The 27,282-nt window shown below is 36.0% G+C and overlaps 2 protein-coding genes across 2 annotated transcripts; both read right to left on the bottom strand.

Annotated features, from left to right (window-relative positions):
- Positions 1-496: 496 nt before the first annotated feature.
- LOC132032627 (extensin-2-like) lies at positions 497-2,653 on the bottom strand. Its single transcript, XM_059422279.1, has 2 exons — positions 913-2,653; positions 497-870 (listed from the first exon to the last, which is right to left on the bottom strand). The coding sequence occupies exons 1-2, from the start codon at positions 2,528-2,530 to the stop codon at positions 857-859; spliced, it is 1,632 nt and encodes a 543-aa protein (XP_059278262.1). The 5' UTR covers positions 2,531-2,653; the 3' UTR covers positions 497-856.
- Positions 2,654-10,368: 7,715 nt separating this feature from the next.
- On the bottom strand, positions 10,369-12,726 carry LOC132034660 (extensin-1-like). Its single transcript, XM_059425043.1, has 5 exons — positions 12,667-12,726; positions 11,018-11,460; positions 10,872-10,875; positions 10,473-10,774; positions 10,369-10,408 (listed from the first exon to the last, which is right to left on the bottom strand). The coding sequence occupies exons 1-5, from the start codon at positions 12,724-12,726 to the stop codon at positions 10,369-10,371; spliced, it is 849 nt and encodes a 282-aa protein (XP_059281026.1).
- Between the last annotated feature and the right edge of the window lie 14,556 nt (positions 12,727-27,282).

The raw sequence follows: 27,282 nt of genomic DNA, 5'->3' as shown, positions 1-27,282 counted from the left end.
TAAGTACTAAACACCTTACACATGTAAAAATATTCAAAAGAAAGTACAAGCAATCCCCTTCGTTAATTGATTACACAAAAAAGACATTTAAATCAAGATAGAGTAATCAAAATTCCAACGTTCACAATTAGTTTTCTAATAATACTAGTTTATATATATGTTAGTATTATAATTCTAAGATATATGAATTGTATATGTGATTATATACTTCGGTATGGTATTCGGTATTTTGGTATTTTCTTTATGAATACCGAATACCGTACCGAATACCAAGCTTTTTAAAAATGCATACCAATACCGAAATTGCGGTATAAAAAACTTCGATTTCGGCATGGTAATCGGTATCTACCATACCATGGCCACCCCTAATCCAGATTAACAAAAAATATTGTAGCTAGCCATATAGTATCAGGTAAGACAGGAATTCTCTACAACTACACTTTGGAACAATTGAAGGGATGTGGTGCAAATAGAATACGGATCGAGAAAACTATGATTTAAAAATAAACAACAACGTTATTTATTTGCGAAAAGCAAAATATATTTAGATTAATAGCACAAAATACAACGCCGACGCAGGATTTCTTTCAGATCCTTTTATTTTAGAATACACCAAGTTAGGAAAGAAAAATCATTACAATACCAGTAACCAAATCTCTTCCAAAGAGTAACACTATTGATTACACATTTCCAATAAGATAAGATGCAATATCATGCAATTATTGTAAATGAAACTTATTTCAGCCGTGAAGGAGGAGGAGAAGATGTGTAGTGATAACCATGAGATTAATGGAGGTGAGTTGTAGTACTAGGGGGATCAATGAAAGGGAAACGGTATACTTGGGAATGGTGGAACCTAAAATATTAGAGGTCGTGGCAGACGTGGGAGTGGCGGAACCTGCATTACTGGAGGTAATGGCACACGTGGAAGTGGTGGAATGCGGATTAGAGATGGAGGAGGTGGAGAGTTTGATGGAGGAGGCGGAGACTTTACCGATGGTGGAGGTGGGGGAGATGGAGAAGGTGGTGGAGGTGGGGAATTTGATGGCGGAACTTGGAGTACAGGAGGTAATGGCACACGTGGGAGTGGGGGAACCTGCAATACTGGAGGTAATGGAACACCTGGAAGTGGTGGAATACGGATTAGAGATGGAGGAGGCGCAGACTTTACTGATGGTGGAGGTGGGGGAGATGGAGAAGGTGGTAGAAGTGGGGAATTTGATGGTGGAACCTGGAGTACTGGAGGTAATGGCACACGTGGGAGTGGGGGAACCTGCAATACTGGAGGTAATGGAACACCTGGAAGTGGTGGAATACGGATTAGAGATGGAGGAGGCGGAGACTTTACCGATGGTGGAGGTGGGGGAGATGATGGCGGCAATGATGGAGCTAGAAATGGTTCAGCAATAGGTGTAATTGATGGTGGTGGCGGCGATGGAGAAGGAAATGGTTCAGCAATAGGTGTAGCCAATGGTGGTGGTGGTGATGGAGATGGAAATGGTTCAGCGATAGGTGTAGTCGATGGTAGTGGCAATGGAGATGAAGATGGAGGTGGTGATGGAGATAGAGATGGTTCAGCGTTAGGTGTAGCCGATGGTGGTTGCAGCGATGGAGATGGAAATGGTTCAGTGATAGGTGATGGAGATGGAAATGGTTCAGCGATAGGTGTAGTGGATGGTGGTGGTGGTGATGGAGATGGAAATGGTTCAGCAATAGGTGTAGTCGATGGTGATGACAATGGAGATGGAGATGCAAGTGGCGATAAAGATGGAGATGGAAGTACTGGTGACTTATAATAAGGTGGAGGATGAGAAAGGATTGGTGGTGGTGGTGATGTATAGTAATAAGTTGGTGGTGGAGATGGAGAAAGTTCTGGTGGGGATTTGTAAGAATGTGGAGGTAGTGATGATGGTGGAGGCGGTGGTGATTTGTAATAGTAAGGACGTTGGGGAGAAGGTGGTGGCGGTGATTTATAATAGTAAGGACGTCGGGGAGAAGGTGGTGGCGGTGATTTATAATAGTAAGGACGTCGGGGAGAAGGTGGCGGCGGTGATTTATAATAGTAAGGACGTCGGGGAGAAGGTGGTGGCGGTGATTTATAATAGTAAGGACGTCGGGGAGAAGGTGGCGGTGGTGATTTATAATAGTAAGGACGTCGGGGAGAAGGTGGCGGTGGTGATTTATAATAGTAAGGACGTCTGGGAGAAGGTGGCGGTGGTGATTTATAATAGTAAGGACGTCGGGGAGAAGGTGGCGGTGGTGATTTATAATAGTAAGGACGTCGGGGAGAAGGTGGCGGTGGTGATTTATAATAGGAAGTACGTCGGGGAGAAGGTGGCGGTGGTGATTTATAATAGGAAGGACGTCGGGGAGAAGGTGGCGGTGGCGGTCGTGACTTATAAAGGGATGACAAAGATGATGAATCATAAATGTCAGGCTTATAATCAGCTGCTACACAAGTGGCTATCAAGCAAATGGCAAAAGCATAAGCAATAAGGGCCCATTGCCCCAACTTTGGTGGTGTTCCCATATTTGGAACTAAACTAGTTTGTGCTTTTTGCAACAATGGTGAAGGAATTAGCTCTTTATATAGCAATAGACGCAAACAATTGCTTATAAGGACGTGTAAAATAAAGTGGCTCAAAAAATTTAAAAACACAGGTATGGTTCATTTGGAAGAGCAAACTGGCTAAATGATCTTTTCAAAAAAAAAATAATAATAATAAAAAATAAAAATAAAGACTATATTACGAGATAGATTCCTACTAAACTATGGGTTTTGTTCGTGGGAGACCATTACTTAGTCAAGATCAAGAGCATGTACTATGATTTAGTCGAGACCAAAGAGCATGTACCATTCTATCCTTGGGAGGAAATAATCTAACACCTCGGATACAATGAGCGGATTAAATTCCTTAAGGACAAACAATGAATTCTTTGGACTCGACTATTTAGTTAAAGTTTCTATTTTTCTCGTGTTATTGTTTTCCAGTTTATTACGCATATTCTAGTTTACTATTTTGAACAAAGATTACTAACACAAGATAGGTACAATAAAAAAGCACCAAGTCATACAAACATGTAATGACTTATAAAATATTTAACAAGATAAGTTGAATGAAGATAGTACCAAATACCATGTGTAGCAATCCATCATGACTTGTGAACAATTTAGTAAAATAGGTAGAATGAAGATATATATCACCAATTTGTACCAATATGTCATGACAAGCGAACAATTTAATATGATAAGTAGAATGAAGATAGTACCAAGTCATAAAAATCCGTCATAATTGTGAATAATTTAATAGGAATAATGTAATAAGATAAATAAAATTAAGGATAGTACCATGTCAAACCAATTTATCGTGATGTTTGAACAATTTAATAAGATATGTAAAATGAAGATAGCAAACTATGCCAATTCATGACTTATATAAAGTTTCATTTATCCACACAATAAAATTTAGCATGTTTCTTCATCATTTTTGTGTTTCATTCCTCTAGTTAAAGTTTAACCTTTGCTATTGTATCAATTGACAACAAAGACAATAATAATACTAGCGTGATTTGTTTCTTAACAAAGCACCATGGCATTAACAGATGTTTCTCTTAATGATCCATTTAACTTCGTGAATCCAATTTTTCACTCAGATTTCTTTCTGTGGCATTTGCACTCATACGAATTGTATCAAGTAGTTAATTTCCACCATGCTATTTAAGTTATATTAATTTTTAAAAATTATTTAATTTTTAATCAGTATCGACAAACTCTAGACAAAAGATCCTTCTCCTCTTCAATAACTCTGATCTCTTATAGAATTAGTTAAAGATTTTTCGCAACTTGAAATGCCAACGACATTTGAATTTTGTACAAGAAACAACAATAACGCACCTATGCAAATTAAAAAGAAATGTAAAAGTTCATTTAACATTAATTAAGTGCCCACTTTCTTTCAAATATCGTCTTAACACATCAAATGCAAAATATCGGACACCCTGTATGGGATACTATAGAAAGGACTGAGGTGTTGCCATACATTTGCCCCAATAAAACAGTAAGTGACCATACCTGTGAAGAGGGGCATAAAATTCGTGTAAACATTGGAACCATAGAAATCCAAAACCATGCCATTATCTGTTACAAAGAGTTCGCTTGGGACATTCTACGGAGAGGATCCCCTCGTTTCAATTTACTTATCTTAATTTGACTTGACACGGAGTTTGAAAAAGTAAAGAAGATTTTTGAATTAGATGGTCTTAAATTAAAAATATGTATATGTACAAAAATGCTCTATAATCTCGTGTTCTTAAACATGTCATGTGAGATGTTAAAATTAAAGAGTAATCAAATTAAGAAAGAGACATTCTTTTTTAAACAGACTAAAAATGAGAAAAAGACAAAGAAATTGGAACAAAGGGAGTATATGAATATGCACTCTGAATATATATATTTGGACTGCCAGTTCAAAATTCAGACAATAATAGTTGTCAAATTTCCGAAAAAAATGTTTGAGATTCTGAACTATCATATACAACTTCAGACAAAAATATCTGAAATTTGCTTGATTTGAAATTATTTGAAGTTTGCTTGATTTCAAATTATTTGAAGTTTACTTGATTGCAAATTGTTTCAAGTTTGGCTTTGGCAAGCCTAACTTTAGGCCCGTACATCTGATGCTTCTAACTAGATTTCTTCAACTTAAATCCTGTAGATTTGAAATCAATTTTAATGTAATTAAACTTATAAAATAAAATTAATTTCGACTATGCCCTAAATAATGGTCATAAAATTGGCTATATGTAAACTTCGGCCAAATCTCCCTTCCAAGTCATGTGTAGGTGTGTGTCAATGGATCTTTAAGAACCGGCCAAATCGATTGAATCGAACTGTATCAAATCGATTATGAGATTTTTAAAAATAAAATCGTAAGTTTTATGTAAATCTATAACTATACCGTATAATTAGGATATATTCTTAATTTTATATAAAAAAAAATAATTATCGGACCATACCGAATTATTTTATATGAAATAGTAAGTCTTAAAATAACAAAACATTGTTGGGCAATTTGAACGATTGCCCTTATTCGGGGGTGGTCTTTAATTTTTGCCCTTCGCCTAAAATACCCCGAGGTTTTGGGTTCAAACCCTAACTCAATCAAAAAAAAAAAAAAATCAAAAGGCAGAATTTCATAGCATAATTAGGCTTATTTGGGTAAAACTTAGGCCTTAATGCCTAACTTTTGTAGAAATTCAGCAGAGTAAAAAAAAAATTATGTCTTGCAAAATTTCGCAAGGCAAACTTTTGCCTTAAGTCTTGCCTTGCGAAATTGTTTTTGTGAAGTCTTGTCTTGCGATTTTTTTTTTTTTTTTACTGAGCGGATGTTCGAACATAAAATCTCGGGATATTTTCTGCCACTTTTAATCGAAGAGCAAAAGTTACAGACCAGCGCCTTTGAAAGGCAATCCGTGCAAAAAAATGAGCACTATCGTATGTATTTCCTTCGGCCTTGGAATAATAGAAACACCTACCAGTCAAAGGGTAATTAGTACCCAAGGTATCCATTCGCATGCTTATTGTGCTATTTCTATTGAAACTAGATTGTTCCAGCATCTTGGGGTGCAAATTACAAGATATTTTAGTCATCTTAAGTAACAAATCACAAGTTATCAAATATCTTTTCTTTCTTATTATTTAGATTTCTTTTGATATACTCTATTCTTAAGTCCCAACTTATTAATATTTTTCCACTCGTATGATTTATACTCTCTATTCTAATCATCTTTCATAGTACTTTGATCCATTAATTTTTAAAAATTAAAAATGTCCACAAAGTTTTGTCAAAGTCTTATTTAATTAAGTATGCATGTTATCGTGCTCTAACTTCTATTAGCGACTCTTACATAACAACAAAAAATACCAAAGCATACCGATACAAAAAAGAAATCGTAATGATTTGGACGGTTTCGAAAAGTCTAATTTTAAGTATACAATTCTTTTTTTGGTAACTAATGAACATTATTACCAAGGTAAATATGTATAATCAAAACTGAAACCTTTATGGTACTTCCTCCTCCTCTCCTTATCCGATAACATCTACTATCAAATTAACATAACAGAAAATTAATATGATACAAATTTAATAACATAACCGGTCGAGCCGAACCGTTAACACCCCTACGTGTAGCCTATCTATCTATTTGGAAACAACTTATAAGTCTTACTTAGATGCGTCCCAAAGCTTATTTTAAGACAAAATAGAAATTCACTTTCCACCCAAACACTCAAAAAAATCTAGCTCATAGGTGGCTCAAGAAATTGGCCTAGGGTGGCTCAAGTCTGTTTCGGCCAACCCTAAATAAGTTTGTGTTAACACTTAAATATAATTGTCAAAATATTTGGCGATCAACCCACAACTACTCTTTTCGGTTTTACTAACAATTTTTACTAAATGTGTTTGTAAACTAGTGTCATTTAATGTTGTTTTAGAGCCTCGATGAAATTGGAATTCTGATTTAATGTTTCCCAAATGAAACGTCTGCAAATTCATTACCCAACAATTTGTGATTTGAGCGCTTGGTATGAATTATAAAAAAAAAAACTATATTTCATCCAAAGTCGGAAAATATATTCCTAAAGTTATTTCCTAGAAAATAAGACAGTGCTCGTAGGAATACAAAGGAAAAAACTGCATATTCAATTACGACTTTTTATTTTTCTATAATTGGTAAACAAGGTACTTTTCCAAATTAACACCAAAGAGTTAGGTTTCTGTTTACTTTTACTTGTTAGTTTGAGATTAGCTAACTCTAGCTAATAATAGTTCATAGCTAACTCTAGCTAATAATAGTTCACCGGACCATTATGCAAGTTGACACACCATTAAAAGCATCATCACGTGAAATTTTACATTTGTTAGTCATCACTTATTTTAGAATGCACAGTCAAATATTCCTATAACATTTATGTCGTTTCGTTTCCTTTGACTTACATGTATGCTAGTTTTACGGGACAAATATTTTTCTGGACTTCCCTAATAAATAATAGCTAGAATGTATATGTTTTATATAGTGTTAAATACAAATATACATATAATATACATATCGTATGCATAAAAATGTGTGTGTATATATATGAGGTATATTTTGCAAACTAGTTGGTGATAGTTCAAGGAGAAAAAGTGAACAACCGATAGTTGAGTTGTGTTTTGCAAACTAGTTGTTGATAGTATAGATAGGAAACTGTCACGCCTGATAGTTCAGGTAGGAAACTAAAAAAAATGTGATACTTGAAGTGTGTTTTTGACATAGGCTAATGAAAAAAAAAATACTACTTAACAGTAGAAGGAAAAATGGCATAGGCTACCTACTTAAAACTCTTTATTACTAAAAAATATAGATATTCTTCCTTATTTACAAAACATAACGATATTTTAAAAAATATAACAGATCTAGAAAAATTCCCTTCCTTCACAGATACGTGGTATGACTTCTTCTCAAAGTAGGCATAGATCCGACTTCTTCTCAAAGTGGGCGGCTACCACTGGAAGAAGGGCGGAGATCATCATCTTCGATGACGGAGATGGAATCTTGAAGGTAAAGGTGATAGAGGGTAGGGCAGAAGAAAATTGAAGTGACAATGAAAAGGAAAGTGCTACGAACTTTTCGAGCCATAGCTCTAATAGGGATAAAAAATGGGGAATTGGAAGGCCATAAATACTGAATATACATGGGAATTTTTTCAATAGGTAGAACTTAAGAAGAGGCATAAAAAGATTCATACTTGATAAATACTTAGAATTTTAGTAGGAACGTCGAAATTGGATTTGATATAATGATTGAAATTCTTGAACCAAAATGAATTGGAATTGGCGGCAACTCATCTCCAATCTCCGTGTTATCCGCCCTAACCATAAACCATCTACCACGTATTCTATTCCGACACGGAACTGGCCACCGGTGGCGACCTCTCAAAGCATTACAATTGGCGGAGATGGATGCAGATCTTGATAAAGAAGTCGACGTTGAGGCCCTAATTGCTATATCTGTTAGGTTTCCTGCCGATTCCCTCGTAGAGGAAGAAACTGAAGTTAATGTGGTTTCTCAAGCTTGTGGCGTTGGCGGTCGAATGTTACAGTTTGGCTCACAAAAGATCTGAGTTTCTGGGATTTGAAGATGAAAAGATGTCAGATTATCTTCCGAAGTGTGGTTTTTTCCTGATTTCGAAGCGAGATTCAAAATTGTATTAAAGTTGTATGATAATTGTATTTTTTGAGTTTGTATGAAAATTATATTTTATGTTTTTTAAGTTTTTGTAGTTGCGTTAAATTTGTATGAATATTAAATAAAAGTTGTATACAATGTTGTTATACTAGTTGTATTAAATTTTCAAAAAACCTAACAAAAAATTTATACAAAATTTATATAGTCATATACATATTTCGTATTTTTATACACGACATTGTGAACGATATTCTAACCCCCGAATGAGATTTGAAGCGTGGTTTTTTTCCAAGTTTCGAAGGAGATTCAAAATTATATTAAAGTTGTATGATACTTGAAGGTTGAGTTTGTATGAAAATTTGTATTTTTACGTTTTGTATGTTGTATTTGTATTAAATTTCTATGAAAGTTGTATACAATGTTTTTATAGTTGTATCAAATTTCCAAGAACCTAACATGAACATTACACAAAATATATATAGCTATATACACGTTTTATACCGTTTTCATGCACGAAAAATGTGAGCCAAATTCTAAACCTTGAGTGAGATATACATTATTCATATCATTTCATACACAAATAATGTGAGCGATATATTTAAGCCTTGAGCGAGATATACACATTTCATACAGTTTTCATGCACAAAATTTTGAGCAAAACTTTTAAGCCTTGAGCGAATTTTTCAAGCCTTGAGCAGAAATTTCGTATATGATTTGTAAAAAAAAAATCTTGATATGATTTTGTAAACTGAAAACTATATTCACGTTTCGTAAATAAGTTTCTTATTATGTATAGACGTCATTCTCCCTAATGACAAAGCCCTCATGATCACATGTTAGTACAGCCCGTGGGATTGACTTTAATTAAGAAGAAATTATAAATTGCTCTATGGCGAGTTATTGAATCCCTTATACCAATAAAATTTTATTGTATAATAATAAAAAGGTTTAGAGAATTTGTTACAATAATTTCATTGTTTGAAATGTACATGTAAATCAATTTTTTGGCAATCTAAGAAAGAGTTTTCCATTTTTCTGGAAATATTTCTATGGTATAACAATAGATTGACGGTAGTCTTCGGATGAAAAATCCAAAAAATATTTGAATTTCAATTATAATATAATTTTTTTTCTTTCAAGCAAAATTTTCAACTATAGGTTGATAGTTTGTTACCCTACTACCGATGAATGTACAACTCAGATTGACATTAAAAATTTGTGTCCAGTCTTATGGTGTCAGATAAAATAGAAAGCAGAGAATACAATGGTTGCAAAATAAACAACTTAACTTTATTTCTTACATAGAGAACAAAAATATACATGAATAGCACAAATACAACGAAAGTAGGATTTCTTTCAGATCCTTTTTATTAAGAATAAACAAAGTTAGGAAAGAAAAATTATTTCAGTATCAATAAGCAAATCTCTCAAAAGAGAAACACAAATTGATTACATATTTCAAATGAAATAAGATGCAATATGATGCAATTATTGAAGTGAAACTTATTTTAGTTATGACAGAGGAAGAGAAGAGGCGTAGTGATAACCATGAAATTTCAATGGTAGTGGAGGCGGGTTGTAGTACTAGAGTGCTAGACGAAAGGGAAATGGAGAACGTGGCAATGGCGGAACTGGGAGTGGAGGCTGTTTTCGCAATGGTGGAATAATGATTAAAGATGGAGGAGGCGGAGACTTTACCAGAGTTGGGGAAGATGAAGAAGGTGGTGGTAGAGGTGGAGACTTTATTAGAGGTGGGGGAGATGGAGAAAGTGGTGGAGGTGGAAATTTTGATGGAGGTGGCGGAGACTTTACCGGAGGCGGGGTAAATGGAGAAGGTGGTGGTGGAGGTGGAGAATTTGTTGGAGGAGGAGGAGACGTTATCGGAGGCGGGGAGGATGGAGAAAGTGGTGGCAGGGGTGGAGACTTTGCTGGAGGAGGCAGAGACTTTACTAGAGATGGGGGAGATGGAGAAGGTGGTGGTGGAGGTGGAGACAAAATGGAGGAGGTAGAGACTTTAACAGAAGTGGGAGAGAAGGAGAAGGTAGTGGTGGAGACTTTGATGGAGGAGGTGGAGAGTTTACCAGAGGCAGGGGAGATGGAGAAGGTGGTGGAGGTGGAGACAAAATGGAGGAGGTAGAGACTTTAACAGAAGTGGGAGAGACGGAGAAGGTGGTGGTGGAGACTTTGATGGAGGAGGTGGAGAGTTTAGTGGTGGAGGTGTAGACTCTGATGGAGGAGCCACAGACTTTTTCGGGGGTGGAGGAGATGGAGACAGTGGTGGTGGAGGTGGAGACTTTACCATAGGTGGGGGAGATGGAGAAGATGGTGGTGGAGAAGACTTTACTAGAGGTGGGGGAGATGGAGAAGGGGGAGATGGAGAAGGGGGAGGTGGAGACTTTGATGGAGGAGGTGGAGACTTTACCATAGGTGGGGGAGATAAAGAAGGTGGCGGGGGAGGTGGAGACTTTGATGAAGGAGGCGGAGACTTTACCCAGGGAGATGGAGAAGGTAGCGGTGGAGGCGGAGACTTTGATGGAGGAGGCGGAGACTTCACCGAAGGAGGGAGAGATAAAGAAAGTGGTGGTAGAGGTGGAGACTTTGATGAAGGAGGCGGGGGAGATGGAGAGGGTGGTGGTGGAGAAGACTTTACTAGAGGTGAGGGAGATGGAGAAGGTGGTGAAGGTAAAGGAGGATACTTTGATGGAGGAGGCGGAGACTTTACTATATATGGGAGAGATGGAGAAGGTGGTGGTGGAGGTGGAGACTTTGATGGAGGAAGCGGTGATTTTACCGAAGGTGGGGGAGATGGAAAAGTGGTAGTGGAGGTGGAGACTTTGATGGAGGAGGCGGAGACTTTACTGGAGGCGAGGGAGATGGAGAAGGTGGTGGAGGTACAGATGTTGATGGAAGAGGCAGAGACTCTACCGGAGGCGGAGGATATGGAGAAGTTGGTGGTGGAGGTGGAAACTTTGCTGGAGGAGGTGAAGACTTTACAGGAGGTGGGGGAGATTGAGAAGGTGGTGGTGGAGGAGACTGTACTGGAGGTGGGAGAGAGAGAGAAGGTGGTGGAGATGGAGACTTTACCAGAGGTGGGGGAGATTGAGGAGGTGGTGGTGGAGGTAGAGACTTTCCCGGAAGAGGCGGAGACTTTATTGGAGTTGGGGGATCAGATGGAGAAGGAAGAGGCGGAGACAACGTGACGAATTGCCTCAGAAATATAGTTAAGATCAATTCCTTGAATAGTTGTAGAACTTCTATTCTCTAGTTTCATAATTCGTTCATGACTTTTATTCGAACGTTGTGAGCTCAGTGCGTAATCAATATAGACTTGTGTTTGATGCCATGAGTCTCAGTCTAGATTACTCAGCATGTTATAAATAGTTGAACCTTCAGTTATGACAAATCAGTGTATTATGAATACATGTCTTAGTCTAGTTCTATTCAGCATTCCAGTATCGTGTAACTTAGTATGATTCAGTATTTAAGCATCATGTGTTGCAGTATGATTCTCAGTTCCTGACTTTAAATCTCTGAATGTCACCTGTATTTGGGCCTGAGGCGTAGTTTATGCATTATGCATCTTTAGGCCCGAGGCCGCAGTTATGTATAAGTATACTTGGGCCCAAGGCCGCAGCTTCTATACATATATATTGGGACTAAGGCCGCAGCTTATTTACTCAGATAAACAGGTAGTTTCTCATTCAGAACAGGGAGTATTCATATCTTTACTCCTTTGTTCAATTCGGTTATCAGTTATCAGTTATCAGTTCAGTTTCAGTTTTAGTAGTTACAGTTCTTTTTTCAGTTCCTTTACATACTAGTGCAAATCAAATGTACTGATGCCCCTTTCATCTGGGGCCTGCATCTCACGATGCTGGTAATGACTTACAGGTTGACGATTCAGAGCGCTGCGATTCTCGTACCAACTATTTGGTGAGCCCTAGTTTTTTCGGGGTATTATCATTACTTTACAGTCTTTCAGTATTTACAAACAGACAGAGTCGCATACTTTTCATGTTAAGCAAGGTTGGCTACAGATATGTTTTAGACTTATATTAGTGTTTTCGCACTTTCATTTATATCATTCAGACTTTCATATGTGTTAGTTTATCTTCCGCATTCAGTACGTTATGATATCACATGTTGATTCAGCCAGCCAGTTGGTTCACTCAGTCACATGTAGTCAGGCACTGGGTGCCGTGTTACGTCCAGGCCCAGGTTCAGGGTGTGATAAAGCTTGGTATCAGAGCACTAGGTTTAAGTGTCCTAGGGAGTCTATGAAGCCGTGTCCGGTAGAGTTTCCTTTATATGTGTGTGCCGGCCACGCATATAAATGGTTAACTACTATGACATTCAGAATTGTCTCATTTCTTTCTACTCTAGATCGTGCCATGAAGCGTAGAGAAATAAGTAACCTTCTCTTCTTATCGAATTACTTACGTTACGAATACGCAAGCGACAAGCAGGGAATTCAAGGTCCAACTGAGGATGATTACCCATAGGGGTACAATTGTGAAGTATTTGTTGGTAATGAATGAGACTTGAGCTAATATTGTAAGTGGATTAAAGTGTAAGTCACCCAAGAAGGGGTGTAGTATAATGAATTTGGAAGTTGAGTAATAACGATGTATTTGAGAAATGAGAATGAGAGACTGCAGGAAGAGAATAACAGAGAAATTAGCAAAAAAGCTAAGTCTGCAGGTAACGTAAATCATGGAGGATCTCAGGGAGGTGGAGGCAGATAGCTCTTTATAGGAGGTCATCAGGACCCACTCCACCTGCAGCCAGTACACCACACCAGTCCTGAGGTCTTGATATAATCAGAAAGGTTAGCTAAGCCAGAAATATAGTTTCAGAGCACCAGACTCTCAGTCACAGACCAATGTAGGCCATAGAGGTTTTCAGAATCCTATGTGCAACAAATGTATAGGAGACACCAAGGGGTGTACCGTTCAGGCATGGATGTGTATTTTGGGTGTGGTAAACAGGGTCACTATTTGAGGGACTACCCATCAGTGAGACAAGGGCAACCTAGGTAATGTGGCTCAGTCTGCAAATTCAGCAGGTCCCCGTAATTCTCAAGCCCAAGCCGGATGTAATGCAGCTAAGTATGGTAATACAAGTGGAAGTCAGAACCGCTTGTATGTTTTAGCAAGTCGTCAGGACTCAAAAGCATCCCCGTATGTCGCCATAAGTATGATGATGACAACTCTAATGTAAGACCCCATAGGGCAACATGTTATGATTTTAGTCACAATGAGCATAGATTGATCACCTTAGTTTTGTACAAAAAAGAGCCTATGTGAAAATTACCCATATTCTAAAGTGTTATGATTGTTCAGATGAAATTTTTATACGAACTATGCCCATGAGTAAAAGAGATGGTGTATGACATGAATACCATGAGCAGACGATATTAAATTTTTGGGAATAGTTTTAGTTAGTTTAAGTTTAGTTGGATCAGAGTTAGAGAGTACGATGGTTGTAAGTTACTACGAGAAGGAAATGTTATTAAGAGTAAAGAAGGCGCTTTCAGGTTATGTGATTAAGTGTTCACCCCGGATATGGATGGCCTGGGATGATTCTTTTCTAAAGTGTATAGAGAGGTAGGGGTCAGGTATTTCAATCTTTTATGTAAGGGAGACATAGTTTCCCTAAGTTTAATTCATGACTATAGTTCAGAAAAATTGTATACAACCTCAAAATAGGGTCAGATGATGAGGGAAAGTTAGAAATAACTTAGGTTATTCAGAGCATAATAGGGGAACATGAGGCTATCCGGTGGTTAGTTGAAGAATAGTAAGTAAGTCTTGAGAAAATATAGTGACTTCACAATTTCAGCAGAGCTAGTAGAGGTATGATTAATTCCTTTAGTCAGGATAACACTAGTGAAGTGGGTAAAAATTTGAATATCCGAATGTGTGTTAGGATCCAAAGGTTTTAAGTTAAATTTAAAGTATAGAAATTAGTGAAAGAAGAAATCATCTAAGCAGTAAGAGAGAAAGCTACAAAAGAAGATCCTTTAAGAGTTACCAGAAAAGGGTTTCCCCAAGACTGACAGGGTGAGCAAAGTTAAGTCGTTAAGACAGAGTATACCTGTTATGAATACATTAGCAACCCGTTCATGTAAGTAATTCACTTTTTCCCAGTAAGGAAGACTTGCTCAGAAGTGAGTCGTCGGTATTATAGAGTACAAAAGAAAAATCATAGAAGATAAGGAAAGTTAATTGGATTCACCAAAAGAGAAGAATTCGCAAGTATAAGACGTTAACCTTTGGTGTAAGGGGGAGATGCGTAAATAGTCAGTAAGTCCAGTGGGATATTTGAAAACCCGAAGGGTTAGCATGAGATATAAAGAACCTCAGTTCAGTTAGGATGGCACAATGAGATAGTCGCCATAAGGAATATGCGTGGCTTATAGAAGAAATCCGAAGTGAGTAGAATGATCATCGATTGACTTGCGTTAGTTCAATTATTATTGATTAGGTGATCACGAAAAAGCTATAAGATCATACCCAGTTATGTGTCACGAGGGTAGTGCCATTGCACGAGACTCCAATCTTCGGAGTACTGGTCAAAGACTTAGCTCACGACAATACTATAACTATTTTCAGGAAGTACCTTAAAAAGAAATCAAGTATGGGAAGCATAGCTCATGATTGAGGTAGACAAGAGAACTATTGTGAAAGAAGTTCACCGCTTAGAAAAGCTAGGAGGTTAACTTTCGGACTCCGAAGATGGTGGAGTTGTTGTCCAGAACAAGACTTATTCCTCCTTAGTAGTCGAAGTGAAGGAGAAATAATTTGATGATCTGTTACACCTCTCGTTTCGTCGTAGGAGAACCTAGTCGAGTATTGCTTTGGAATATAGACCCGAGCCCGAGTTGGAAGGTAGAAAGTGTTTTACCCCATGTATAAAGGTACAGGTGTTCCTGGCAATTTGCAGGATTACAAGTTGAATGAATCGATTCGATGCGATCTGAACTGAACCGGAGAAGTCTGCAGACACCAGTCATCATCGACGGGGCCGTCGACATAGCCCAGCGCAAGTCGATAGGTCGTCGACCCGTCCGTCGAATCGCATCGCTGGAGCTTTTTAATTTTCAAATATAAATATGTGGTTTACGACTTTATTTCTTATCTTCCTCCATTCCAAATCATAGAAACCCTAATATTTTTTCTCCCAATATTTTCCATCATTATTAGTGAAGATTTGGTAAGGTCCGAGCCCTGTGCTTGTCAAGAAAAAGGTTGTTTCTAGGGTTTCTTCAAGTTGTGAAGCTTAGGGAGTTGGAGTTGAAGTTGATCTTTGGAATCTTAGACCCCTCAAGGTATGTAAATGATTTCTCCCCTTGTATTTAAGTTACTTATTAAGGATTTTAGTGGTTTTAAGCAAAGAGAGGGTATTTGTGGAAGTGGTAAGTAGTTTGGGGCTATTTTAAGAGACGATTGGGAATGGATTTAAGTATATTTTGATATGTAAGTGTTGTCTTTGTTGTTGTGGTTGATGTTGGATTGAATGGGAAGTTGAAGGATTGTTGAACTTAAAAGGGAAATGTTGCCCATAATTTGTTAAGCTCTATTCGTATTCAAATGATTAGGAGGCGAGGTAAATAGTCTAATTAAGACCTACATTATCTTGATTGTAGACTTACGAGCTCAAGGATTTGAAGTTGGATGATTGGATTCAGTTCGAGGTATGTTAAGGCCATCTTTTCTTTCCTTTGGCATGATCCTATGATATGAGCCAACAAGCGAGTAAGCGAGCTTCCATATTACTCTACTCTTAGAAGCATTAGGAGTACTTCAGTCTTTGATGTTCATGTACCCCGTTTATGATAATTCCTTCTGTTCATGGGTCCAGTTTATGTATACAGTTTATTCATGCATTACATTTATATATATATATATATATATATATATATATATATATATGTGTGTGTGTGTGTGTGTGTGTCCATTGACCCGTGACCAGAAGGCGTTATATACGCGAATATTAGATATATGTGGGGTATGAGAAGAGAGATAGGCGTTATATATGCGAATATTAGATATATGTGGGGTATGAGAAGAGAGATAGGCGTTATACACACATTACCACCTGATCAGCTGGTGCACAGTGATGATGATATTGATGATGGCCGCAGAGAGGCCGATATGATATGATGGGATGCCATAGAGGCTTGACAGGCGTTATACACGCACATATATACGTATGACCTACATTGATAGTCATGAGCATGCAGATTAGGCGCCCACAGAGGCATTGTCAGTTATACAGATTTATGCAGATACATGCAGATACTAGTTATTCATGATTCTTATATATATATATATATATATATATATATATATATATATATATATATATATATATAGTATATATATATATATATATATATATATATATATATATATATATATATATATATATATATATATGTTTTTCTTATGCCTTATATACTCAGTACATTATCCGTACTGACTCCCCGTTGCTCGGGGGGCTGCGTTCATGCCCGCAGGTACAGGTAGATAGGCAGGTGGTCCAGCTTAGTAGGACTTTTATCCAGCAGCGATCAGTGCACTCCATTTGATCCGGAGTTGTAGTCTATTTTGGTATGCCATTCTTTTGAGATGTATATAGATGGGTATGACGGGGCCCTGTCCCGTCCTTCTACAGCTTTCATTCCAGTAGAGGTCTGTAGACAGTTGTATGTATTAGTCAGATGATGTAGCCTTGTCGGCTTCTATTCTTTTGTGTACAGTATATGTGGCAGCCTAGCTGGCTTGCACTGTTCTTTCAGCATGTATATGTATATACAGATTGTTCAGAGTTCATGATGTTGCCTATTTATGAGATCAGTTTAAGTCATTTATGGGTCCTTGATGTTTAATAAGATTCAGATATGAAAATAGGGGTGTTTGGTCGCTAGAGGTCAGACACTCGTCACGACTCATCGGTTTGGGTCGTGACATGATCCCTACTTGTTACAGCTGAAAGAGGGGATTCATAAGCATAAGACGATGGCTTTTGAACAAGGGGGGATGATGGTACTTTGAGGTACCAAGATGATTTGTGTGTTCTAGACATAGATGGACTTATAGAGGGAGAATCATGTTGGAAGCCCATAATCCCAGGTATTCTATCCATCCAGGTTCCCAAAAGATGTATCATGATCTCAAGGAGATTTATTGGTGGAACGACATAAAAAAGAACGTTGCAGACTTTGTGGCCAAGTGTCCGAATTGTCAGCAAGTGAAAGTCGAGTAGTAGAAAGCCCAATGGTAATGTTTTACCACTTAATACACATATTCTTGAGTGGAGATGGTAAATATGGACTTTAGTACAGGATTATCTGACTCATTTAGAAAGCTCAATTCGATTGGCTGATTGTAGATCGACTTACCAAATCAACACACTTTTGCCTAGTGAAAACCACAAATTCAGTAGAAGATCAAGCCAAGTTACATATCCAGAACATTGTCAGATTACATGGGACTCCAGTGTCCATCATTTCAGATTGTAGTGCCCAGTTCACAACGAATCCTTGGAAATCTTTTAAGAAAGGACTAGGGGGTAAACCTCAGAATAGCTTTCATCCTCAGACAGATGGCCAGGCAGAACACATTATTCAGACTCTTGAGGACATGTGTCCTAGATTTCAAAGGTAATTAGGGTGATCACTTGCCTCTCATTGAGTTTGTTTCTAATTATAGATATCGTGCCAGTGTCAAGGTGGCACCGTTTGAAGCCCTGTATGGGCAAAATTCTAGATCACCTATTGGTTGGTATAAAGTTGGGAAATTAGAATTTGCTCGAGCCAAACTTGGTCCATTAGGTTATGCAGAAAGTTAAGTTGTTTCGAGAGCATTGAAGATGACTAAGAGTCTCCAGGAGTCCTATTCGTATGTGCGGCGCAGAGATTCAGAGTTTCATGTTAACGATTGAGTGTTCCTTAAAAGTTTTGCCTATGAAAGGCATCATGTGATTTGAGAAGAAAAGGAAACTTAACCCCAAATATATTTAGGCCATATAGGATTCTCCGAAGGATCAGTCAAGTGGCTTATGAGCTAGAATTAACACCAGAGTGGTCGTTGTACACTCATGCGGTGTCACAACATTTAAGTTCCAGTATTCAAATCTCCTATCACAATAGTTATGTCTTTTAGTATTCGATCGGTTAGTATTCGATGCACTCGGTATTTAGCCGAGTTCGGTAGTCATTTGTTCAAGTATCTCGGCCAAAGTAATTATGTATTCATTTAGTTTATTAAGCAAGTGTTCATGTCAGTTCATTGATCACGTGTCTCAGCTAGTCAGTTTCAGGCATCTTAGTTTTAGAGTAAACTCTGCCGAAGCTTTTGTAAAGTCTCAAAATTATAGACATCATTTTGTAAGGATACTATTTTACTTTGACTATTTTTATTAATAAAGAAAAACTCTAACAGGCAACAATAGCCTGTTAGAGTATATTTTCTTAAAAAGAAAAATTAAAAAAAATAAAAAACAAAAAAAAAAGTCTCAGAATTAGTCGCAATTATAGCCAAGACAATCATTCAAAGATGAATGATCCCAAGGGGGAGATAATGTAAAACCTCGGGTCCTCAGACTAAGGTACGACTCGTATTAAGAGAGTAAAACCAAAATTTAGAGGGTTTCCCGGTTATGCTAGGAGTCTATTTCGGGTAACCATAACCCCTTGATTAGTTGAGAATTTGGAAAAGTGCCTTTAATGGAAGTTGTAGTATGTGGAAATACCTTTCCATCCATATAAATATCAGGCCAAACGATGATCATACCAAGAATTTATGATCGTCACAAAAACGCTCAGAGCAGTAAGCCATGCACGTTGGCCACCCATCAATGTAACACTCCGTAAATTCAGAATAGGTGTGATGTGTTAAATGAGTATTAATGTGGCATTTTAGACATGTGAAGTACAAGCGGGATGAGTTTGGGTGGAAATAGTTATTTTGAAATCAAGACGAATAGTGAAGCGTTTAATATTCGATAGAATCGGCTAAGTTTACGGCACGTCTGCTTTCCAGCCCGATTTCTTATAAAAACAGTTGTGAATTTGAGGAAACTTAAAACATAAAAGATGTAGCCGTTTGAAATACCTTTCCAACGATATATTGTGGAGCCCGAACGGAGCTTTACAATAAGTTATGCCCTTGTTACCGAACACTGCGCAGAAGCCGACAAGGGCCACCCGCGTTAGACACGCGTCACGCATGGGGCCGCGAAATCATTCTCTGTGACCAAAAGTATGCAGAGGGTCCCGCGTTGGACGTGCTACACTGGCCGAATGCGGATTGGTCGGGATTTTGGGTCAAAACCTCATATTTTCGCGTTTTTCTTATATTTTAAGCTTGGGGTTTATTTCCCTAACACTCCTAACCACGAAAAATCATCCTAAGGCAAGAGAGAGCATGTCTGAAGCCTCAAGAACCTTCTAAGATAAGTTCTATGATGGTTCTAGGTTTATTTCAAGTCTCTAATCCTTTTATAACTTGAGTAAACCCTTATAATCGATAGAGTTGTGATTGGAACATTGTTGTTGGACGTGGAAACACTAGAACTCGAATTCAAGAGGATTGAACTTCAAAAGGGTAATGCTTCTACTCTCTAGCCATTTATAGTTGTGAATTGATGAGTTCTTGGGAGAATAGTAAATGGGTTTGATAAAGAGAATTATATGAACTATGCTAGGGTTTTGGATTGTTGACTTAGAGTTGTTGTAATCATATGGGTGATGAAAAATTGTGTTAGTTATATCTATTTGGGATTTTCGAATCACTAGAAGGAAGAGAATAGAAATTGGGTGAAGAAAACACCATTAGTAAGGGCTATGAAGCTATATGCCCACCAAGTATTTGATAAAATGCTTAGATGACCAAAGCATGGATATTATTATTAATATGGAATCCATTTGACTTGTATTGCTATAGATTAAAGTTAGAAGGGTTGACGAACATTGTATTACGCTCAAAAGCAGAAAGTTAAGAGCAGGAAGTTAAGGTATGTGAGGCTAACTCTCTACGTTGGGAATGTTAATGATTCTCCCTGCGCTACGTTTCTTTTACAACATTACGAATTGCCTCAGCAATATAGTTAAGCTTAATTCCTTGAATAGTTGTAGAACTTCTATTGTCTAGTTTCGTAATTCGTTCATGACTTTCATTCCGAATGTTGTGAGCTCAGTGCGTAATCAATATAGACTTGTGTTTGATGCCCATGAGCCTCAATCTAGATTACTCAACATGTTATAAACAGTTGAAGCTTCAATTATAACAAATTAGTGTATTATGAATACATGTCTCAGTCTAGTTCTATTCAACATTCTAGTATCATGTAACTCAGTATGATTCAGTATTTCAGCATCATGTATTGCAGTATGATTCTCAGTTCCTAATTTTAAATCCCTGAATATTGAACACCTGTATTTGGGCCTGAGACCACAGTTTATGCTTTATGCATCTTTGGGCCTGAGGCCGCAGTTATGTATACGTATACTTGGAGCTGAGGCCGCAGCTTGTGCACATATATATTGGGCCTAAGGCCGCAGCTTATTTACTCAGATAAACATATGCTTTCTCATTCAGAACAACGAGTATTCATATCTTTACTCCTTTGTTCAGTTATCGGTTATCAGTTATCAGTTCAGTTTCAGTTTCAATAGTTATAGTTCTTTCTTTCAGTTGCTTTACATACTAGTGTAATTCAAATGTACTGACGTCCTTTTCACCTGGGGCCTGCATCTCACGATGCAGGTAACGATTTACAAGTTGACAATTCAGAGCACTAAGATTCTCGTACCAGCTATTTGGTGAGCCTCAGTTCTTTCGGGGGGCATTATCATTACTTTACAGACAGTCAATGTTTTCAGTACTTCATTAGAGGCTTCATAGACTAAAGTAACAGCTGGACAGAGTCGCAGGCTTTTCATGTTAAGCAATGTTAGCTACAAATATGTTTCAGACTTATATTAGTGTTTTCACACTTTGATTTATAACATTCAGACCTTCAGTATACCAGCATGTGTTAGTTTATCTTCCGCATTCAGTATGTTATGATATCACATGTTCACTTAGTCACGTGTAGTCGAGCACGGTGTTGATTCGCTCGGTCACATGTGGTGATTTATACTAGCACCGGGATTCGCTGCCATGTTAATCAGCGTCCGTGTTACGTGGTGCCGTATTCGGGGTGTGACAAGGTGGTGGTGGTGGTGGTGATTTATAATAGTATGGACGTCGGGGAGAAGGTGATGGTGGTGATTTATAATAATAAGGATGTCAGGGAGAAGGTGGAGGAGGCGGTTGTGACTTGTAATGGTATGACAAAGATGATGAATCATAAATGCGAGGCTTATAGTCAGCTGATACACAAGTGGCTATCAAGCAACAGGCAAAAGCATAAACAAGAAGAGGCCATAGCCCCAACTTTATTGGTGTTCCCATATTGGAACTAAACTAGTTTGTGCTTTTTGCAACATTGGTGGAGGAATTAACTCTTTATATAGCAATAGACACAAACAATTGCTCATAACGAGAATTTTTTTTATTTGTAAAATAAAACTGGCTCAAAAGATTTAGAAACACAAGAATGGTTTATTTGGATGAGCAAACTAGCTAAATGATCTTTTTAAAAAAAAAAAAAAAAAAAAAAAAGACTATATAGAGAGTCTCATCTTAATTTCTCACATATTAATGATAGATTTCTAGTTCATACTAAACTATGGGTTTTGTTCATGTTAGACCGTGATTTAGCCAAGATCAAGAGCATGTACCATTTAATGTTTTGGTGTTTTCGTTTGTTATATATATATATAATGTTTAAGAAAAAAATCAGATTTCTAAACATTAAACTGCATCAAGTACAGTGTTTGCAAAATTAAAATTGCTCCGCCTTGTTTTGTGCTTCTTGTTTATCTAGCCAATATATATGAACCCTTTTTCTTCTAAATTCAATTATTCAATAACCAATGTATACTCAATATGGGAACCTGGGTAAGACCCAACAAATTCAGAAGGATTTTTTTTTTTTCAAGGTGATGAGAAATAAGAAGGGATTCTCGTTCCAGGAATGTACTGCAAATAAGGATTTCAAGTCAGAAAAAGAAGAAGATAAATTGAATACCTATTTCGTGTAATCGAAACAAGAATTTTCAATTATGGAAGACTAATTTTGAGAACATATATATATATATATATATATATATATATATATATATATATATATATATATAGAAGGGTACATTGGGATATGTGTGTGTGTGTGTGTGTGTGTGTGTGTGTGTGTGTGTGTGTGTATAAAAGTAAAAATTAATCACTCAATTTTGAGTCAAATAAAATATTAGAAGGGTATATTGGGAAGATTGTAGGTTTTTATAAATAGCCTAAACATTTTGTTAGGCTATATATATATCTATATATATATATATATATGTATAAATATATATATATATATATATATATATATATATATAATTAATCACTCAATTTTGAGTCAAATAAAATATTAGAAGGGTATATTGGGAAGATTGTAGGTTTTTATAAATAGCCTAAACATTTTGTTACAAGAAAATAAAAATAAGGGATGTGAACGTATTATTTCAAACTAAAAGGAGGTTATTGTGACGAAAGTAAACATTGAAGGGAGGTCTCTGAGTTCTAGTATTTCCCTATTTAAATTAGCAAACACCTCATGTTCGGCCTAAAATGCATATTTTTGATGTCTCAATTTATGCGATACACTTTTTTTTTTAGCCTGTGCCAGAAAGAATGATTTATTTTTATATTTAGAAATAATTTAACTTAAGACTTCCCCTTTTATCCTTAATGAAATGATTTACAGCCACATAAATATTTCGAGCTTGTTTTAAAACACAAGTTTCAAAAATCTTCATTTCTTTTTTAAACTCTGTATTTAGTCTAACTATATCACATAAATTGAGACGGAGGAAGCATATATTAGTCATTATATGCCTCACATTTTAGTACTTTTAGTCGTTGTTTGAGTACTAATTATATTATTTTGTGCTTAATATAGTAGTTTTTAATGTGTAAGATTAAAGCCTTACCAGAACGAATAGACTTGGAGCAAATTGAGCAGAAAATTACTGAAGTTAAAAAAGAAGGAAAAGTAGATTTTTAAATAACTAAGGGGTTGTACGTTGAAGACAAGAGTGGAAGACAAATCTATGTTTGTCTACGTGACGCTTTAATTTGGAAAGTGGCCTTAATGATTGGATGATGATTTGAAAAAAAAAAAAAGGAACAAAATTTGAAGACAATTACCTGCCAACGTAACTAGCTCGTAAGAGCAGCAAAGGCACAAAGAGTTTGGTCGCTGTACTGACTGCGATCAGAGCCAAACTTTTTCCGATTTTACTTGGACAAGGTTAATTTCATTTGAGACTTTTTCTACACCTATAAATATAATGATAGTACCAAGTCATAAAAATCCATTATGACTTGTGAATAATTTAATAAGATAGGTAAAATGAAAATAATATCAAGTCATAAATTCGTTATAACGTGTGAAAAATTTAATAAAATAGATAGAATAAGGATAGTATTATGTCAAACCAATTTATCGAGACGTTTAAATAAATTAACATGATATGCAGAATGAATATAGTACCAAGTTCTGCCTATTCATGACTGCTATAAAGTTTCATTTATCAACACAATAAAATATAACATATTTCTTCATCATTTTTTGTGTTTCGTCCTTCTAGTTAAAGTTTAACCTTTGCTATTATATCGATGGACAACAAAGACGTCAATAATAGTAGTGTGATTTGTTTGTTAACAAAGCACCATGGCATTAACAGAGGTGTTTTCTTTGGTGATGATCCATTTAACTTCGTGAATCCAATTGTTAACTCAGATTTTTCTCTATGACACTCGCACTTCTCTTTTCCGATTTAGTATTACCACTCTTGGTATATGCCAACTTTAATCTCTATTTTCCTCTTCCTACTATATAGGGGACCTTATATTGTTGCGTGAAGTAATAGGGTGATGGTTTGAAGTGTGTAATATCATCTTATTCGTTTGTGGAAGACAAGTTATGTAAACTATGAAAGAGCGGCTATTTTAGGTAGGACGTTATTTTAGTCTAGATTTTTTCATTAAACTCAAAAGTCTCAAAAACAGCCATTCTTGCACAAATTTCTAAAGTTAAGACAAAAGTTAAGTAGCAATGCGAAACTATCGTATTCCTGCACAGTAATCAGTTTCAACCATGCTATTTAAATTATATTAAATTTTCTAAATTATTTAATTTGTAGCCAGTACTGACAAACTTCAGACAAAAGCTCCTCCTCCTCCTCAATGACTCTTATTTCTTAGAATTAGTTAAAGGCTTTTCGCTACTTGAAATGCTAATGGAATTTGGATTTTGGACAAGAAACAACAATAACGCACCTATGCGTATTAAAAAGAAGTGTACAAAGTTCATTTAAGATTAATTAAATGTCCACTTTCTTTTAAATATCGTCTTAACACATCTAATGCAAAAAATCCTGTATGGATATTATAGAAAGGACTTAGTTAGGCGTTGCCATACATTTGCCCCAATAAAATAGTTAAGTGAAGTCGTACTATGTTAATCATGACCATACAAACAGGCATAAAATTCATGTAAATATTGGAACCATAGAAATCCAAAACCATGCTATTATCTGTTACAAAGAGTTCGCATGGGACATTTTACGGAGAGGATACCCTCGTTTCAATTTACTTATCTTAGTTTGACTTGACACGGAGTTTTAAAAAATAAATAAGATTTTTAAACTTTATGGTCTTAAACTAAAATCTATAATGTATCAAAATATTCATTAATCTTGTGGTCTAATACATGTCTTTGTGACTTGTGAGATATTGATGAAATTGAAGAGTAACCAAATTAGGAAAGAGACATTCTCTTTTAAACAAACTAAAAAAAAAATAAGACAAATAAATTAAAACAAAGGAACTATATGGACTGGGATCTGAAGTTATGTTTGGCAAGCCTAACTTTAGGCGCGTACGTCTGGTGCTTCTAACCTCAACTTGGATTCTTCAACTTCAATCATTTTGATCTGGAATCAATTTTAATGTAATTAAAATTTCAAAAAAATAAATAATAATTCCGGCCTTGCCTTAATTAATGGCCATAAAATCGGATATATGTAAATTTCAGCCAAATCTCTCTTCCAAGTCACGTGGAGGTGGGTGTCAAAGGATCTTTAAAAATTGATCAAATCGATCGAATCGAACGGTATCAAATCGATTATTAGGTTTTGAAAAAAAATCATAGGTTTTTATATAAGTCTATAACTATACCGAATAATTAGGACAGGTTCTTAATTTTATAAAAAAAAAAAAAAATACCGGACCATACCAAATATTAATTTTATATGAAATAGTAAGTCTAAAAATAACAAAACAAATATGTTTTCCCTAGGTGTTCGAATACTAGAAACGCCGAGAAGTAAAAAACTATTAGCACCCAAAGTCTCCACTCCCATACCTATTGTGCTATTCCTATTGAACTTAGATTAGTTCCAGCATCTTGAGAGACAAACCACAAGGTATTCTAGCAATCTTGAGTAACAAACCATAAGGTATCAAATATTTTTTCTCTCTTATTATTTAGATTTCTTTCATCGGATACTTAATGTTCTAATATACTATGTTCTTAAGTCCCAACTTTATTAATATATTTCCACTGATTTGATTTATACTCTCTTGTCTCTGCTTAATTTATTTTACAATGTTATAGCATAGTGGGATGAATATCTATTCTAACCATCTTTCATATTCCTTTAATTCATCACCTTTTTCAAATAGTAAAAATGTCTAGAGAATTTTGTTAAAGTCCTATGCTATTAAATATGCATTTTATTGTGCTTTTAACTTTTGCTAGCGCCTCTTACATGACGGTTTAAGAAAAATATTGGGAAAAATATATATTGAAAATTGACCAAACCGCATCTATACTGAAAACAAACCGAGGTGATTAGGACGGTTTTGAAAAGTTTAATTTTAATTATTCAAAATAGCATTAAAAATATTAGTACGATACAAATTTTATAAAAAAAAAATATTAAAAAAAAAAAAAAAAACCCCGATCAAACTGAACCATTAACAGCTGAAATTGGCATTTGGGCTGCTCAAGTGTGATTCGGCCAACTTAAGTAAAAGTTTGCGTTAACACTTAAATATAAATGTGAAATAATTTGGAGGTCAATCCACAACTACTCTTTTCGGTTTTACCAACAATTTTTACTAAATGTGTTTGTAAACAATGTCATTTGATGTTGTTTTAGAGCCTCGATGAAATTGGAATTTTGATTTACGTTTCCCAATTGAAACTGCCGCAAATTCTTTACCAAGAAATTTGTGATTTGAGCGCTTGGTATGATTAAAATTCATTCTCCATCCAAAATCGGAAAATATATTCCTAAAGTTATTTCCTAGAAAATAAGACAGTGCTCGCAGGATTACACAGAGGAAAAACTGCATAGTCAATTACGACTTTTATTTTTCTATAATTGGTAAACAAGATACTTTTCAAAATTAACAGCCAAAGAGTTAGGTTTCTGTTTACTTTTACTTATTAGTTTGAGATTAGCTAAATCTAGCTAATAATAGTACACATGACTATTATGCAAGTTGACATACCATTAAAAGCATCATTACATGAAATTTTAGATTAATTAGTCATAACTTATTTTAGAACTAGTGAATTTTTCCGCGCTTTGCGCGGTATACAACATTAGTCTTGCGCGGTATACAACATTTGTCAAAAAAACTACGTTAAAATTTCTTATTTATCGAAAACTTCCTATAAGTTTCCTAAATTACAAAAAGACAATTATATATATATATATATATATATATATATATATATATATATATATATATATATATAAATGCCGTACCTCATGAACAAATATATATTCATGAGCCTTTGAAAATGAAAAGTAAAAGAGAAGAAAAAAAAAGGGGATGCACAATGTTTGTAAGAGGCGATTGAGAATTAGTTTCTCCATTCATTTTG

Source organism: Lycium ferocissimum, chromosome 10 (assembly GCF_029784015.1).
Source record: "Lycium ferocissimum isolate CSIRO_LF1 chromosome 10, AGI_CSIRO_Lferr_CH_V1, whole genome shotgun sequence".
Lineage (NCBI taxonomy): Eukaryota > Viridiplantae > Streptophyta > Magnoliopsida > Solanales > Solanaceae > Lycium > Lycium ferocissimum.
This window is presented reverse-complemented; position numbering and strand designations above follow the sequence as displayed.

Coding starts and splice junctions, on each gene's coding strand:
- LOC132032627 (XM_059422279.1), bottom strand. CDS start 2,530: ATGGGAACACCACCAAAGTTGGGGCAATGGGCCCTTATTGCTTATGCT.
- LOC132034660 (XM_059425043.1), bottom strand. CDS start 12,726: ATGGGTAATCATCCTCAGTTGGACCTTGAATTCCCTGCTTGTCGCTTG. Junction 11,461..12,666: donor GTCGCTTGCGTATTCGTAAC/GTAAGTAATTCG, acceptor CAACTATTCAAG/GAATTGATCTTAACTATATT. Junction 10,409..10,472: donor TCTCCTCCACCCCCGAAAAA/GTCTGTGGCTCC, acceptor CCTCCATCAAAG/TCTCCACCACCACCTTCTCC.